The sequence below is a fragment of the Triticum dicoccoides genome, chromosome 4A, assembly GCF_002162155.2.
Source record: "Triticum dicoccoides isolate Atlit2015 ecotype Zavitan chromosome 4A, WEW_v2.0, whole genome shotgun sequence".
Taxonomy (NCBI): Eukaryota; Viridiplantae; Streptophyta; class Magnoliopsida; order Poales; family Poaceae; genus Triticum; species Triticum dicoccoides.
In genome coordinates this window covers 708,205,398-708,223,160 of record NC_041386.1, presented here as the reverse complement: position 1 = coordinate 708,223,160, position 17,763 = coordinate 708,205,398, and the positions used below count along the sequence as shown (strand labels likewise).

At 46.8% G+C, this 17,763-nt stretch overlaps 1 protein-coding gene across 1 annotated transcript; it reads right to left on the bottom strand.

Annotated features, from left to right (window-relative positions):
* Window positions 1–12,452: 12,452 nt before the first annotated feature.
* Window positions 12,453–16,343, bottom strand: LOC119288060 (protein NRT1/ PTR FAMILY 2.3-like). The gene is made up of 4 exons (XM_037567678.1): window positions 16,213–16,343; window positions 15,920–16,137; window positions 13,529–14,076; window positions 12,453–13,432 (listed from the first exon to the last, which is right to left on the bottom strand). Exons 1-4 carry the CDS (start codon window positions 16,310–16,312, stop codon window positions 12,643–12,645), a joined length of 1,656 nt encoding a protein of 551 aa, XP_037423575.1. The 5' UTR covers window positions 16,313–16,343; the 3' UTR covers window positions 12,453–12,642.
* Between the last annotated feature and the right edge of the window lie 1,420 nt (window positions 16,344–17,763).

Sequence of the window (17,763 nt, the reverse complement as noted above, 5' to 3'; positions counted from 1 at the left end):
ACGAAGCCTCTGGATCAATCTGCTTTGCCACCTCTTTTCCCAAGTATCATTCCTCAGATTAAAGGGTGGGTTCAAAACTCTAGCGCACAGTCGCAACTTGTCAAATTTCAGCTCTGACGGCTATGTCCACTCAACAAAATCCATTAGAATTACATCATGCTTGCTCACGTCCCAAGGATAGCCCTCAGCCACGCGGTCGCGATCCCTCTTGCAACTTAACTCTGCCATGAAAATATTTTCACCGACTGATCTAAAGATCAGCCCCTTTGGATTTCCCCAGGCCGGCTTGAGAGCACTCGCTATCGTCTGGATGTGGAAGACGTTGCGGTTCAACACCTTCCTCGCTAGTACCCACATCTCCGGCGCCCCTTTCTCAACATCGTTGATGACCAGAGGCGTTGTTTCTTCTTTCATCGGATCAAGCCTTCCCACGGCCTCCTCCATCTGTGTCGTCGCCGTTCTGGGCAAGGCCACCCCCGCCGGTGCTTTGCCAGAGCCTGATGAAACCATCGAGACCGGCAAACAGGGTGCCCCGCCGATGAAGATTGGACGTGCGCCGCTGCTTCTCCTTGAAACCCTAGTCGCCTCTAACAGGGGCTCCTAGTTTTTCCGGAGAACCCTGTACTCTATCTATTTACTTGAGATGGAGGGGTTTGTGTGATGGGCGGGCGGATCGGTTGTTACGTTTATGTATAGCTCGTGCGTGCCACATACAGAGGTGTGTATACCTTATGGTCAAACGACCATACTGTCTTTATACGGTTTGTAAAGGGGGTGTACCGAAGCAAGGCTAGCTGCTGTCAGGGAAGTGTAAATCTATACGGTTTACTGAGCCCTTTTGTGTTATTTTAAAACTGAATTCTGTCTGCTGAGTTAGTCTGCATGTGGTTTTTTTAGCGGGGTATTAAGGATTGTGTTGTGGGCGTATAAAGATTAAAGAATGACGTTACTGGCATTTCATTTTAATAATAAAGGGAAAAGGACGTGAGACTTTTGATCTTAATAAACATATATCTTGTAGGAGTGTAAGGATTCAGAATGATGTTACTGGCGTTTCATTTTAATAAAATGGAATAATGGAAAGGAACGTGAGCCTTCTGATCTTTAAAAAAACATACGCCCAAGTTGTTTATAGGCTGTAGCCTGTAAGGGGGAAAGAAGAAGCTAGAAAAATGTTATGTGGCTCCTTTGAGCTGCAATTTGCGACTCTTTAGTCTTTACTGATTAAGCAATTCGTCGGCGTTGCCAACACACCAGTATGGCCCACTAGTGCATCTGATTTGACTTGCCATAAACAAAATACTATTGAGTATTGAATTGTATCTAAATGAGCAATTATAGAGTGCAAGGACTTGCCCATAAACTCGTGCCCTCTGTCAAGAAGAAACTATATATTATGTGTGTTTTAATATTAATAGAGAAGGAACCAACACTCAAATTTAATTCATAAATCTCTGAAAAAAGATTCAAGTCATGGACCTGAATTTTTTTTTTAGAAAAGGAGGATTACCCCCGTTCTTTGCATCTAAGAGGTGCATGCAGCCATTTTATTAATTATTTTCAGAGACCTTACAAATCATTACATCATGAAGCCTGAAGCCATCATCTTGGCGACACCTGTCGCTACTCCTAATACTTTGATGCAGGGGTGTCGAATGTCCGAGCCTAATACCAAACAGACATTACACAAAAACCTAACATCTAATGCCGGTTGCCCCATCCCAGCCACTTACCGGGAATGGGTCACACACCGGTCCGGCGCACTCACCGAGGCTACTGCAGCCGTTATCCACCTAACCATCTTCAGAGCAGGTACCGACGCAAAGACCTTGCAGGGTCAGCTGTCGACACCACCATGACGTACATATTTATTCCAGTACGTACTCAACTTTTACATTCTGAGAGAAAACAGCTTTCTACTCAATTGAGAGTCTGAGATAGGATCGCTTCTCACTATCGGGTGCATAAGATGTGAAAACCAAAAGCTCATTTGGAATTGTATAAAGCCATAGTGCTGCGTGCCGACTTGACTAACCAAGGGCGTTGAACCATCTCCTCAAACAAAAAGAGTATCTCTTTCTGCTGGATTATAACATGATTAGTCCATCGGTTCCTTTTGCATTGCCAAAGCATTCCCACAAACGAAAAGCATCACACACACAATATAAGAAAAACAAGGGATAAGCCACGAATATTCCATCATCTTCCGGGTTGCAAGATCCACTTTCTCCACCCCATCCTCTCTTGCCAGGCGCCACCGAGGACTAGCTCGAGTTTCTTATCGTGGTGACCAGTGCAGACAAGGAGATAGGAGGATGGAGATGGATGTGACTGATACGTCATGAACGTATTTATAATTCTTAAGGTTTTCATGTCATTTTATTGTTAAATCTTGCATTATTTTACTTTTATTTGGACCAACCTATCAATAAAAATGCGAGAAACACCAGTTCCATATTTAAATGTTTGTGGGTACAGGAAACTTTCCGAAGTCCAATAAAATTGAGAAATTCCAGTTGACAATATTTTCCGGGGGAGCACACATGTCAAAAGGAGGAGCATGTGGGGTCCACATGCCCCGGCCGGCACATGCCTTGGCCCTAGGCCGCATGGAAGCCTTGGCGGTCCCCTGATATCAGATCTCGTGCGCCTGGCTATATATTTATCCAAAACCCTTCCTTAAATTATTGTGTATTTTTTCACCGTTGACACTTCATCATCCAATGTAAAACTCATGTACAACCATTGATTTCCACCGCTCTCATGATTAGGTGTGACTATTCTCTCCTAGACTACGGGTTCGTAGCACTAGCTATGTGGCATCTTCTTGCCATAGGCTTCGCTGAAAACATCACATCAACTGTCATACATGATTGTGATCTATATGATGTAATTCTTGCGGTGAATTTTATTTCCAGGTTATAAATAATTACTTTATGATCATATAATCTATGTTGCATGGATAATTTATAGATGCATATTGCACCCTGATTCATTAATTTATTCATTGGCTAGTTTAGATTAGTGGTCAACAGAGGGGGTCAGGTGGATTATATGGGGAGATCCCCATTTATTCATTTGCAATGCTTTGTTTCGACATTATGTTCTCATAACTTGTTGAAATTAGCAAAACTAGTGAGACTTATAACCTCACTCGAACCGTTGGGGAACAAGTGGATTATTAAATTTTATTGCAGTGTTGTTTGACTGGGAGTAGGGGTGTTGCTTCTAAGGATAGATACATTGGCTCCCAACTGAGAAAAACATGCCTACTAGTTACAAAACCTTGCACTTTATCTATCGTACTGCAACTAAGACATGTTTATTCTCACATGGCTATCATCTTGCCGTGCCTTTTATTTTTGAAGTCCTTTAGAGATAGCTACCTAGTCCATCTTAAACCTTTTTGAGTAATATTCTTAGTCCTACTCGACACTTCAATAAATACTAACAGAAGTATAAGAAATTTCTTATAAGTGCAATGCTCCTAATCTCATGCTCCCCTAATATGATCACATTTTTGTTTTCTGCCACTTCCCCTTCCCTTAAATCTTCAAAAGAATTGTTGTTCTAAATAGAGAAAAGTATATTTTTCGTCCCTCAACTCTTGGCCGAGTCTAAATTTGATCCATCAACTTCCAAACCGGACAGCTTGCACCCTTAACTGTTGAAACCAGACAAAATTCGCCCCTGGCCTTGGTTTTGAGCGGTTTTGGTGCTGAGTCACCCTGGTTTTGACCTGTGCTGACTCAAATTCACGTAGTTTCTTCATCATGATCTTTTTTTGTAATTCACGTGCATTTTTCATATCTGTTTACTCTTCCAAATCATGTACTTTATTCAAAATCGCTTTTTTAACCTGCAAACCTTTTTGAAATTTGTGTACTTTTTCAGTTCGTTTGATTGTTTCAAATTCGCATAATGTTTTCAAACCCTTATGCTGCTTCAAATGCATGAACGTTTTTTATATTCATGTACTTCTAAAAATCCATGTACCTTTTCCAAGTTCATGTATTTTCCAATATTCGTGTAATGTTTTCATGTCCGTGTACCCTTTTGAAATTCACGTATTTTTCTACGAAACCACGTACATTTTTCATGTTCGCACATTTTTTTCAAATTCACGATCTTTTATTCTAGTTTGCGTACGTTTTTGAAATTCACATATTTTTATACAAAAACACCTACATTTTTCAAGTTCACATTTTTTTTTCAAATTGGCATTCTTTTATTCTAGTTTGCGTACCTATTTAAATTCATGATTTTTTTCAAAAGTATGATGCGGGTTTGGAAAAAGTATGAGTATTTATTAAAAAATTACGCAAACTTGAAGAAAGTATGTGGATTTGCAAAAAGTACACTGATTTGAAAGAAACACGAATTTATGAAAATAAGCAAACTTGAAAAAAGTACGTGGGTTTCAAAAAGATAAATGAATTTGAATCAGCTCCGTCAAAACCGGGTGAGTTAGCAGCAGAACTGGTCAAAATAGAGTCAAGGGACAAACCTTGTCTGATTTCAGTAGTTGAGCGTGCAAGTTATCCGTTTTTTAAGTTGAGGGACAAATATAGACTCTGCCAAGAGTTGAGGGACGAAAAGTATGCTTTTGTCTTCTAAATATAATTATTGCTACCCAATGGTGTGCAATGGAAAATCTTATACATCTCATGCGCTTGCACCTATATGTTTAAAAAGAGAAGTGTGCACTGCCCTCAACACTTTGATTACCCATAATGTATGGAGAGAGAGAGAGAGAGAGAGAGAGAGAGAGAGAGAGAGAGAGAGAGAGAATGGACAGTTAGTATGCACTAACAAGAAATAGTAGATCTCACACACCTGATAAGAAAGAACTCGGATTTATTTAGATTTTCCATTGTGCTTGTCGACGTTGCAGATTTGATCAGTCGGTTAATTTTGCTTAGTAGCTGAGTATTTTTTTGTACCTAATGTATGTTCTTTTCCTACCTTCCATTAGGGTGTCTTCCATGATCCATAGTACCACTGAATCTTCCAATTTGGAAATGTATGCAAAGTATGCCATTCAAAACACCTTTGTTATCTGCCTACGCCCTTATATGACCCTGCTTTTTCTAGTGCGTGTGAAAAACTTCCATCATTTTAAGTGCAAATTGCATGTCAGTCTCAGCATTTTTCTATTGAGCATAAAAATATTGTATTCTTGCATTTCATATAGTTGAAGAGATTTCAACTTTAGAGTTGTTACATGCTTCTTATGAATGGGGCAAGCAATGATATCACTTAAAGAAAACAATGTATATCAACATATCGTGTCATTACTAGCGTTAATTTGAGAACAACAACTCTCGCTTTACAAGTTGTAAAATGCTCTACTAGCATTAAGTCGTCCCATTGCACCATAGTAACGGGCCCATGGCAGCTGAACGTGCACCAAGTCTTTGCCCAACAATCCCTCACTCACACCCTGATAAATTAAAACAACAAAAGTGTATGCCCCATTATAACTCGATCTATAATCTATGCCTTAAAGCAAAGTTATAGACTGTAGATAAGTAAAGCCGATGACAAGCATTGTATAGCTATTAATAGAATAAGATGGACATGATTAAAGTCTTATAGCATCCGATGACAATCAATTTATAGTTATTGTTAAAATAAGATGGACATGATGTAAAGTCTTATAGCATATAAAACAGCTTTGAAACCGATTTGCTGCTCGTAGACTAATGATTTGCTTGGACCAATATTTGAAGCTAGCAAAGCTGTTTTGCGTAGCCTCTATAACGCTGAAGGCTGGCTATATGGCCCGGGCACATATCTTAGCAAAAGAAAATCCATAAAAAGACATTATTCAGGGAAATGCATTTGCGCATGTACATGTGGGTACATGAGCTATCATGTCCATTCAGTGCCAAAAGTATGCTTTGAGATCGGTAAAAAAAAGTTGTAGTACAGCAAATTATTTTGGTAGCTTTTCTCATTTTCTGCATGGACAGAACTCCCATACAGCGCAAAATGCGGGCCGATGGGATTGCAATTAATCGAGGTACAAAGGAATAGTACACCTGCTTTTTTTTCTTTACGATGTAGGAATAGTACACCTACGCAGTAGCCACTTTGTAGTCTGGGAATAAGAAGAATATCTCCTTCTCACTATAGCACGGTACCACCATAGCAGCAGCCCACTGCCCTCCCCCTCTTTCCCTCACCATCTCTTCTCCAACATGGTCTTCTTCCCCCTCTCTTCCAGACATATATGTCAGCCGACTCATCTGGCTGCGACTGCGGCAGTGGCGCTCGATGGATCCGAAAACACACTCCGTTCTGGTGAAGGGTGAACGGAGCTATCGCAAACCAGAATTGCTTTATGGTTGTAACGTCCCTGTCGCCCGAAAAAATTATACTACCTCCGTCCCATAATATAAAAGTTTTTTGACACTAGTCTAGTGTAAAAAACGCTCTTGGAGTATGTGACAAGCTTAAGCAGTGGAGGCATTTTTAAGTTAAACACCGTGTTCGAGCAACAGAACGGTGTAATACATAGCGGTTCAAACGAGCAGGGACTATAAGAGCATCTTCAGTCGTTTGGCCCCCCAGGGCGCTGGAAAAGAGCGGCATGGGGGCGAGCCGGGGCTATTTCGGTCCTTGAGGTTCGGTTCGCCCCAATCACACGCCCACGATCGCAGCGGGTTCGGTGAAGTTCGTCTTTTTTTTTAAACTCGGCAACTTTTGCATGACCTCGTCCATTTTTCGTCCAAATTTGTAAAGAAACTTAAAAACGCGCATGAACTAACTAAAAACGAACTAAAAAGCCTAGCCACTGCCACCAGCGCCGCCGCCGCCGCCGACTACATGCCGAGAAGCTTGTAGAACTGGGTTAGTCGCCACCGTCGTCATCATCGTCGTCGTCGCGCACCTCGCCCGCGGCGTCCCTGCTGCACCCCTCACCTGGGTCGCCGACAACGCTCGATGGCCCGGCCCTGACCTGGTCGTCGCTGTCGATGACGATAATGCCGCCCTCCTCGGCGCGGCGACGGGCCCGGGCCTGGGTCTGCAGGTACGCCCGACGCTGGCGGCGCACCTGCTCACGGACGTAGTCCTCCCTCGCCCATTTGAGGGCGGACTCGTCGTCGGGGGCCACCATGCCGGCGTGCTCCGAATTCACGGGGAGCAACCCCGGCTTGGGCTTCGGCCGAACCAGGCAGAGGGAGCGCCTCGTCGACGCTTTGTCGTAGGGGAGGTCTCCTTGATGACAAGGGCGCCGCTCCGCGCGCGACACCCGAGCGGTGTCTCCTCTGTCTTGGGCTTGACGGAGTGGAGGGCCGGCGAGCTGGAGCCAGACGACGAGGACGATCCCGCCTCCATTCGCCGGTATCCAGGAACTACCGCGGCGGCGAGAGAAGGAGGGGCGCGGCGGGTACTCCAGCAGCGGCACATTGCCGGTCTCGATGTGGTCGAGGACGGCGTCGAGTGTGCGGCCGGGGACGCCCAATCACTCGCGCCGCCCTTCGGAGTTGAGGCGGCCGCGCGGGATGATGCCACTGACGGAGGCGATCTGCTCCTCGCGGCGGCGCTCGAAGTACAGCGTCCATAGCGTTTCGCTGTCGGGCGCGTACCTCGTCTCGTTCCTCTGCTCCTCCGTTAGCGAGGAGCGGATGCGGGCGATCTCCGCCCGCCGTGCGGCTCCTTCGGCGACCGGCGGCACCGGGACGCCGCCGGCACTCAGCCTCCACGCCTCAAGTACGCGCATGTCTATGGGCGCCGGGTACTCGGCCTCGTAGAGAAGGCGCGCCTCCGTCTCCTGGAGGTGTCGGCGGCCGAAGCCGTTCACCGCTGCGCCGTTGCCTGGGTATCTCTCGGCCACTTCGCTCGTCAGCAGGGAAGGCAGTGGGGGGAGAGCTTGTCGGCGGGAAGAAAGCTTTCGTGGGAGGGAGAGGAGAGGTTGTGGCGCTCACCGGCGGGGAAGGCACCTTTTTATATCCGAAGCGGGTGGCGGGCGGGGCAGCATGCGGGAGGACGCGTGGCCTATGCAAGCGGACGCGCGTCGGCGGCGTCTTCACTGCGCCGCCCGTGAGGCATCAATGGAGGCTGACCGGCACGGCAGCACGGCAGCCTTCACATTGATTCCTGCGGGAACCGAGGCGATGAGGTCGACAAAGTGGTTGTCTCGCTGACTCGGCCAGTCCGCGGCTGTTTTGCACCAAAACGCTCGCCCCGGCCTCCCCGAGCGCCCCCCGGCGCGTTGGCTTCGGCCTGGGTCCGCCGGCACTGATTTCGGCCCAAGCCGGCGAAAAACGGTCTCCTGGGAACGTGACTGGGCCGTTTTTTCTGCGCCGGCGGAGAAAAATCGCCTGGGGAGGTCGTTCTGGAGTCGCGGCTGGAGATGCTCTAAGCATCCTGCGATAAGGGGGTTTGCACTGAGAGAGGATAAAATGCCACATGTATATATCCATAGAGACATGATAACTGCACCACGATCGAGTTGGCTTACTCCCACGTAAACCGGAACAAAAGATTTTGCTAACTGACGCAAAACACAGTCCTAGAGGATCTGCGATGGGCCCAAAACACACAAAAGGAGCGCGTCTGGTTGACACAAAAATTACAGGCCCCAGCAAAGAAAAAGTGGCAATGCGTCTCACCAATACAGTCGGCAGCACACAAAACACATCGTCTTATGTTTTACTTAAATCAATCAGAAAACTGCTAATATATCCAACAGATCCTCCATCACCTGTGTCGAGCCCAAATGTGGCATTATATCATGTTCCTGGTTCCTTGGTCGGCGATCGATGCGGGAGAAGGTGCTTGCCAATCACTAGTAGAAAAAGGCCCATTTATCCCGGTTCATGAGGGCAATTTGTCCCGGTTGCCGAACCGGTACTAAAGGGTCGGTAGTAAAGCCCAATATCTTTAGTCCCGGTCCGCCCAGGAACCGGGACAGATGGGGCTCCACGTGGCCGCTGCTGCTAGCCCAGGCAGGAGGGCCTTTTGTCCCGGTTGGTGCCATCAACCGGGACCAAAAGGCTTTCACGCGTCAGCAGTTCAGGGTCTGAGGTTTTTGTTTCTTCGGAGAGGGGGGGGGAGGGGGGTTTGGGGGGTTTTGGGGGATTTTTAGGGTTAATTTAGGTGTTTTGTATATTGTTTTAGCTAGCTAATAGAGAAAAGTGTCCACTCTTATCTCCGTGCTTGGTCGACGCTAAGTATTATACGTATAGAGAGGACTCAACACGCTAGCTAGCTAGTAAGCAAATGAAGGAAACCATTAATTACAGAAGATCGTCATGAACATATACAGAGAGAAGTGATCGACCTCTCCTTCTACGAGAGATTGGTCGAACAATAAGTTTTCGTATACCCACTAGTAGAAAACAGGGCATACGTTCGGGCCAGATAAGCCCATTAGTCTCGGTTTGGTCACGAGCCGGGACCCATGGGCCCATTGGTCCCGGTTCGTGAGGCCAGGGGGCCTGCCGGGCTTCGTGGGGTATTGGTCCCGGTTCGTCTGGACCCTTTGATCCTGATTGGTGGGACGAACCGGGACCAATGTGCCTCGCTCCTGGCCCACCACCATTGGTACCGGTTGGTGGCTTGAACTGGGACCAAAGGGTGGCCTTTAGTCCCGGTTCATGCCACGAACCGGGACCAATGAGGTGCCTATATATACCCCTCGCCGGCGAGCAGAGCACTCCACTGCTCTGTTTTTCTTGCCGGCCGTTGGAGAGCTTTGTGGTGCTCTAGCTCACCTCCTATGAACACTAGGTGTTCGATGAAATGCCCGAGCCACACTACTTAAGCTTCCTCCTACCCATGTATGTCTGGGTACCCTGGCCCTCTCTCCCCATGTATGTCTTATAGGCACGGGGGAGGCCGAAACATCACTTGTTTGAGATGCTATTTGTTAGTCAGGACGGACCGATCAAGACTGTGACATGGCAAACAACGTCAGTGGTGCCTCGGTTCTTGAGCACTCTACTAGCGTCATGAGGTGCACCATTCCCCTTCAACAATTCGTCTATTGGTGGAGTGGATCATGGGAATCTGACTGGATGCTGGCCCCATGATTCAACTAATGAAACTCCTTCTCGAGTAGCTTCCTACCGAGCGTAAAGAGACTTAGCGATTCCTGCATAACGTTCTCAGGACGGTTGAGTGACACTCGGGGGTTAGTGAACACGGACGCACCAACTGAGTCAGCTTCTCGAGCCCAGCTATAGATCAAGGAAGGTATCAACTTGCAAGCACGAAAGTGGCAGTACAGCTGTGCTTGACATGGTTAGACGGGACCAAAGGCCCGGAACCCAACGATGGACAATCCTGAGCCATGCAATCCTAGCTTGACCAAGTATTTAAGGCAAGCTAGGGACCTTTTCGATATGTACTACCGCTAGGCTTCCCCGCGTCCCCTCCATTCCTCACCGCTGCCAGAGGCTGGCGCCGGGTAGGCCTTGGACGCAGCCAAGGAAGGTGGCGGTGGGGAGCTGCTTGCGCTTGGGTAGGCGGCTGGATCGGATCCGCCTGATCGGTACGGCCATTTGGAGGAGCTTTCCTCTGCTTGGTCAGCCGGTGCGGCGATCCGGGGTGAGGCCATGGATCGGACATGGTTGTTCCGTCTGATCCTTCCGGTCGTTTGGGACACTGCCGGTTGGGCTCGCCCGGAGATGCCTGATCTGGATCGGGATGCCTTTTAGCCTTCGTCCCCTGCTAGGTGTTCTTCTTCGTACGGATCTGGGTCGCAATACTTGACGATCCTCAATGCGGACGGACAGTGGCGGAGCTAGATGCAGATTACGCCTGGGGCTGTGCTATGTTGAGTGATAAACTTCTATGATTTTCTACGTGTTGCATTAAGAAATTACAAAGGAAGTTGTTTCTAGGCCTGGGGCTACAGCCCTAGCTGTCCCAGGCCTGTCTCCGCCACTGCGGACGGAGCTGGAGGTGAGGACTCAGATCGGGAGAAATCCCTAGTCGACCATTCGGCTGCGGCAGCGGAGACACCTGAGGGCGCCGCTTTCTTCTCCATGGAGACGCGCGTCAGATCTACTTGTACTTCCACCACGTCATTTGTCTCCCGGGTGAAAGCCCTAACTATGGTGGGTGGCGACGGCGCCTTTGGCATCGTTCCCTTCTTGAAGGCGCCGCCTTGGGAGCTGTGTTACTATGGACACCGTTGGGTGGGCGTTGGCGGTGATCTGGATTAGGAGGGGGACCGGTGTTCATCATATGCATCGACGCCGATGGATCTCGGCAGCGTGGCGCAGTGGAGTCTCGGCGTCCGATGCTGATTGATGGATTCGCGCAGGAGGAAGGCATTGTTTGGCGTCACGGTGGCGTCGACGGTAGGCCTGGTAAAGTCGACGCGTCAGCGTCTGCTCTGAAGATGGATCAATGGAAGATGGCGGCCGCTGCCTCAGAGAGTGTGCCGGACCGGTTTGCACCCTACACCTGGCAACTGGCTTAGTTGGGGCCTCCGGCTTTAGATGTTAGGCTTTGATGCGAAGTCTATTTGATTTTAGGCGCGGACTATTGGCACCCCTTCATCAAATTGACGGGAGTAGCGACAGATGTTGTCGAGATGATGGTTTTATACTTATTGATGTATTACTTTGTAAGGTCTTTGTGAATAATTAATAAAATAGTTGCATGCATCACCCAGATGCAGAGGCCAGGGTCAATCCTCCTTTTCAAAATAATAATAATAATAATAATAATAATAATAATAATAATAATAATAATAATAATAATAATAATAATTTGTGAGGTAGCAGTGTGATTTTCTATGCATAAGTATCTGCAATGATTGCATTGCCTTTGATCGGTAGACGGATCTTTTTGGCTTTTGTAACAGCTGAGCACTTGGTAATAAAGTAAGGTCGTGCGTAAGGATGGCAATGTGTAGGGTATGGGGCAGATAGAACAATACCATACCCATATCCATGTAGTTAATGGGTACGAAATTATACCCATACTCATACCCATGGGTATGAAACTTTATCCGTACCCATACCTGATGGGTACTCTACCCATTGGGTAACCAGTGGGTAGATCAAACAGTAAACAATTTAGCTGCAATTTCACATTCATCTATAGCACATTTGACAAACAAACATTTATCTCAACTCAATAATAGATAGATGAGTACATGACAATTATCTCAAATCAAATTGACAACTGGTGTCGATTTTAACATCGGTTCACAAGCTCACGATACAACTTCAACATAGCTAGACTTGTGAATTGTGGGCAAGGTTCACATGCCAGTATTAACGGGTAGAATATGGGTATTTCCATGGGTAAAAGGCTATACCCGTGCCCGACCCATGACTTAATGGGTAGGGTATGAGTACTACCCGTGGGTACAAAATCATGCCCATACCCTATCCATGCGGGTACGGTATCCGCGGGTACCCGTACCCATGGGTAAAATTGCCATCCTTAGTCGTGCGCATCAATCAACACAAAGACCGGAGTCCTGACACTGAAATGTATCCATTCTGCATATATTATTAGATAGTTCTTCCTTGCTACCATGTTCCATCCATTTTGTTCGCTTTGCTGCGAAATAGGAAGGTGCAACTCAACTCTTCCCAGAAAACATAATACACGAAGAGGTAGCCCTTGTCAACCTCATGGACAAACAAACCACGCGCATGATGGTCTTGCCTACATCGCCGTGCGGTTGTGGTACTTGTAACGCCTGTCGCAAGCGAGGAAGTAGGCAAAGTTGAATGTGCCCACCGCCGCAAGCGTCCAGTAGACGTTGTCCAGCCTCCCATGGTCTATGTTCTCCGGCAGCCACATGGTGACCCGCGCCACCACATCCATGAACATAGTGCTTGAGAAGAACCCCAGCGCGACGAGCATCGGCGCCATGGCCGTAGCCAGGCTCCGTAGCGTCTTGGGGAACTCCTGGTAGTAGAAGGCCATGTTGCCAGGAAAGTGTAGGGCCTCCCCGACCCCAGCGATTCCCATCGGGAACAGGAGCCACATCACGGACATGGACACGCCAGGCTGTGCAAGCCTCCGGCGCTCCACCAGTGCGGCGGCGACCAGGGCCCCCACGTTCAACACGTGGCCGATGCCCACGCGCTGCAGCGGGGTCGGTGGCGTGCCGCCGGTGATCCTGCGCCAGAGAGGGAAGATGGCGCGGTCCAGGACCAGGGTGGCCAAGATGAACGAGACGCGACAGCTGACGCCGACCGACCCCGCCGGGATGCTGAAGTGTGGTCCGACCGAGCGGTCCATGGCGAGCGCCTGTAGGACGATCATGCCGATCATCACGCCGATCGACATGAACAACAGTATGCCGGAGGACCAAAGCGGGAAGACGCTGACAACGGCCTTGAGGTCTTCCACTTGCTGCACCGTGCACAGCCGCCAGGCGCCAGCTGACGCATCCCCGGAAATGGATGATTTGTCGCTTGTAGTGATCATGGCGGCTCGATTCAGAAATCTGCAAGAACAAGGTCCAGCGGATGCATGATTCACCGATCCGGTGTCCTGTTTGGAAAACAGCTACAGAGGAAATGCCACCTACGTACTAGCTTACCTTAGGCTTTTACTTGGTGCCCCATCGCCGGATGGGTCCACAACAGCGCCGGCGCCCACATTGTACTGCACACTGCCTTGTGCGCCACCGACTTTGATGCTACCCTTGCGCACGGCGGCCACGATGACGCGAGCTAGCTCTGTGTATGGGCTGGCCTTTGTTGCTGGCATCCGGTAGTAATACACGCCTAGAAGAAGCATGATTGTGCCGAATGCCGTCGTGGCGAGGCAAACACCAAAGCCCACCGCCCATGACACACTGTCTTGGATGTAGACGATGGCTGTGTCGCCGAGCATGAAAGATGCGTAGAGGAAGACCAAGTACCAGTTGAAGAAGCTGTCCTTGTCGTGCGTGCTGTTGAACTGGTCCGCCCCCATTGTCGCGATGTTGAAACGTGTCCCGCCAGCGCCAATGGCGAGAAGACAAATGGCAGCGTACAACACAAAGAGTTGCCCGGGGGATCCTTGTTGGCACTCAGCCGACGACAATGTGCAGTGTGGCGGCCTCAGGGATGGCAGCGCCGCGGTGAGTGTGAACAACACAAAAGCCTGTATAATTACATCGTGAAAAACAATATTAACAAAAAAGACGATCATTTGCCATGGACCGTCAGGCTCAAATGCCTGAGAAACAGTTTTTATTGCGGTGCTTCAATTTTTTGTGTTGCATAAAAGGGAAGAGAATGCTGAAAACAACCAAGTGCTCATTCTGTTTACATGGTTTCCTAATCAAGGGAATAGGAAAATTAACAAGATGATATAGGAATCCTCCAAAATATTGCAAATCAAATGATCCCTAGCGACTCAATCTATGGATTGTTGCATTCATTTCTGGTGATAAGGGACTGCTGGTGTTGCAAGCATATAAAAGTCATTGTGCAGTGATGTTTCCTTAATGGTATGGTAAGATGTTGACAGTGGTAAATGATGATTTGTTGACATGTTGCAAACACATGAACAAAATGTTTGCATCATAAAAATAACTAGTGCAAAGAGTGAGTGGGTTCTCACGCGCCTAAGAATTTGCACATCGTTTTTGCACCAACAAAAAAATGATATAATAATCACTATAAAGTTTCATGTCACCAGGGGATTTATATGCTCAAGCCTCTCTCATCTTCAAAATATTTATGTGTAAAGTTCATGGTAATAATTTATTGACATCTGGATATGAAATGATCAGCGTATGCATTTTGAGATAGTTGCACGAAAGAGAGTTTTCTTTGTTTTACGTGAGGAGCATGTGTTGCTATTTGTCATTATCTTCGGATAAACGTGAAGTTGTCATGCATGGACAATTCAAATGGTTATTTTGACAGATAGCGTGACATGTTTTTCTTGACATTATATTACATGACATGACCATACGAATACTTTTGTTGCACATCGAACCGTGAGTTTCTTTTTATTAGTAGAAAAAAATAAGAGTATAATTCCACGGCAGATTACTCCTTCCGTTTCATAATTCTTGTCTTGGTTTTAGTTCAAGAACTAAAACCTTAGTATTTTTTTAGAACACTAAAACCTTAGTCTTGATCTAAAATCACGACAAAAATTATGGAATTGGAGGGAGTACTTAAAATGAAAATAAATTATGCATAAGAAGGTTCAGGAAAGGAATATGGACACCCTATATGACTAAGTAGGCCATGTCCACAAACATATTTACCTCTACTTAGAACTATGCCACCTCGAAGGGCCACCTAACATGCGAGCATGCATGCAAGAAATCAAATGTTTTAATCTATTATGTTTATATTTAATAAATATTTTATAATTATATAATAATCATATGTATTTACATTTTTTCCTCTTACACTATTAATCCAAATATTCACGTTCATATTATTCCTGTCTTCTATATCTAAATAGCTAACACCCACTAACCCATTCCCTCAAACCCAAGCATGTCACCATATCATACAACATGCATGGGAAAATGCATGATAATATTCACCCACTAGCCCATTCCCTCAAACCCAAGCATGCATGATAATATTCATTTCACAATGCTATTTATTTTTATGAATACCACTATAAAATAATCAACACAATAAATAATATGTGTTTCATTTTTATTCTCATATTATTACTCCAAATATTCAGTAATTTTTTATAGTTACATATAATAATATGTATTGCTAGCTAGTTTTTGTTTATATATGCTTAATTCAAATATTCATATTTGTATAACCAAATTTCATTGAAATATATTGCAAGCAATTCCGGCGGTAACGCATGGTGTATCATTTAGTTTTAAAGATGTGTTTCCGACGCTACTTATAGTTCGGCTCTATGAAGGACTAGTGTGCAATGACGCTTGAAAAGTTGTTGTCATCTCTCAAAGTTGGTCAAAACGGAGTGCCACAAATTAATTCGGTAGAGGTCGGACCAGAACGTTGATGGCGGCGCCGGCGAGGATGACGGGGAAGCAGCCGAGGTAGGAGTCGGAGAGGACAGCGCCGGCGATGGGCACGAGGTTGAGGGAGCCGCGGACGACGTTGGCGATCTGCGCGGCTTTGACGCCGTCCACGTGGTACTCCTTGAGCAGGTACACCAGCATGTTGCTGGTCGTCCCGTTGACGGCCAGTCCCAGCCCAAGCATGGTGGCTGCATGCATGTGAGTGACCATGAAAACACGGAGAGAGAGAGAGACAGACAGACAGAGAGGCTGCATGCACGTACCAACTATGAAGGGAAGAGTTATCCACCCTCCTCGCTTTCCGCCTGCCTTGGTCTGGGCTTCTTGATCCTCGAGGTACTGAGGTCTCGGGGAGCTGTCCATCTCTGGCTAGCTGTTGATCCTCCTACTAGTTGGTCTGGTCTCTGGAGGGCTTGAGATGCACGGTATATATAGACATGGAAATGAGGCATGTTGCAGCTGTGCTGGGTACGTTGCGGCAAATAATGATAAACAAAAACACTACGACGCCTGATAGATTCCCAATCATACTACAAGGATATGGCCACGTCTGTCCGCATCGTGGTTTAAAGGACCGGGGCAATATTGACGCCCTGCTTTTTTGGCCTGAACTCTTTGACATTTGTCAGGGTCAGGATTGCGAGCACTCTGGCTGAATTCGCCGCAGGTGATTTTAACATCTCGTTTAGACTGGATGTAGTTGCACATGCTCGAGACTTACCTCTCAACACTCTTCCTGATGGTATAGTTTGGTCCCTTTCCAGCAATCGCAGATTAACTACAAAGACAGTGTATGAGTGGTTAGAAAAAGATATTGTTGGGTCCCATTGGAAAGCTTGTCTCCCCCTAAAAATCAAGATTTTTTGCTTGCAATTATTTCAGAATGCTATTTTGGCACATGATAATATGCGAAAAAGCAATTGGCCCGCCAATGCTTCATGTTCTTTTTGTGATAATGCTGAATCTGCCAATCGCTTAACTTGTTCTCTAGCTCGCTTTGTTTGTGTTATTTTTTGGAGAGCCTTTAGGGACTGATTGCTGCCCTACCAACTTAAGGCAAAATTCTGCTTGGTTACATCGATTCCTTCCTGGAAATTTGGTGGAAATTTTATATGGCGTGCATCGCTGGAATTTGCTGGGTGATTTGGTCCACCCGTAACAACGTAATATTATTTGAATGGCATATTGTTAGACATTTCCTGGAGGGAGGTTGTCCTCACTTCTTGCTCTTTTACTTTGTACTGGGCAGGTTTGCTGAAGGTGAATCATCATACTTCATTCCAGGCTGGGGTGGAAGCGGTTCTCATGACGGCGTCGTTCATGGCTGATTGTGCAGAGGGGCTGAGAAGGCTGATGATTCAAAACACGACGGATGGTTGAAGCCTTGTCATCCTTTGGACGACCGCGGATTATGTTTCCTTTGGTGTTGTTGCCTGATGCTTGGTGTTTCATACAATATTACTCCCTCCGTCCGAAAATAAGTGTCTTGAGCCTAGTACAAATTTGTATTAGAACTAGTACAAAGTTGAGACACTTATTTTGAGACGGAGGGAGTATTAGGTTGCTGTTTTGGTGTAGTAAAACTCGCATCAGTGCTTACGTTTTTGTTCCGCGACGGTGTGCGCTTGCAATGGATTTCCTACTGGTGCTCCAGCTGGCTCCCCGGTGTTCCCTCTCCTTCCTTTCGTTGTTCTATATATTTCGCTGTGAATGATCTCTTCTCTTCCTACCTTCAAAAAAGGTATAAGATTCTGTCATTTGCCCATTTCTCGTCCAACCTGACATACATTTCCACCTTCTTTTTCTCTTTTTTT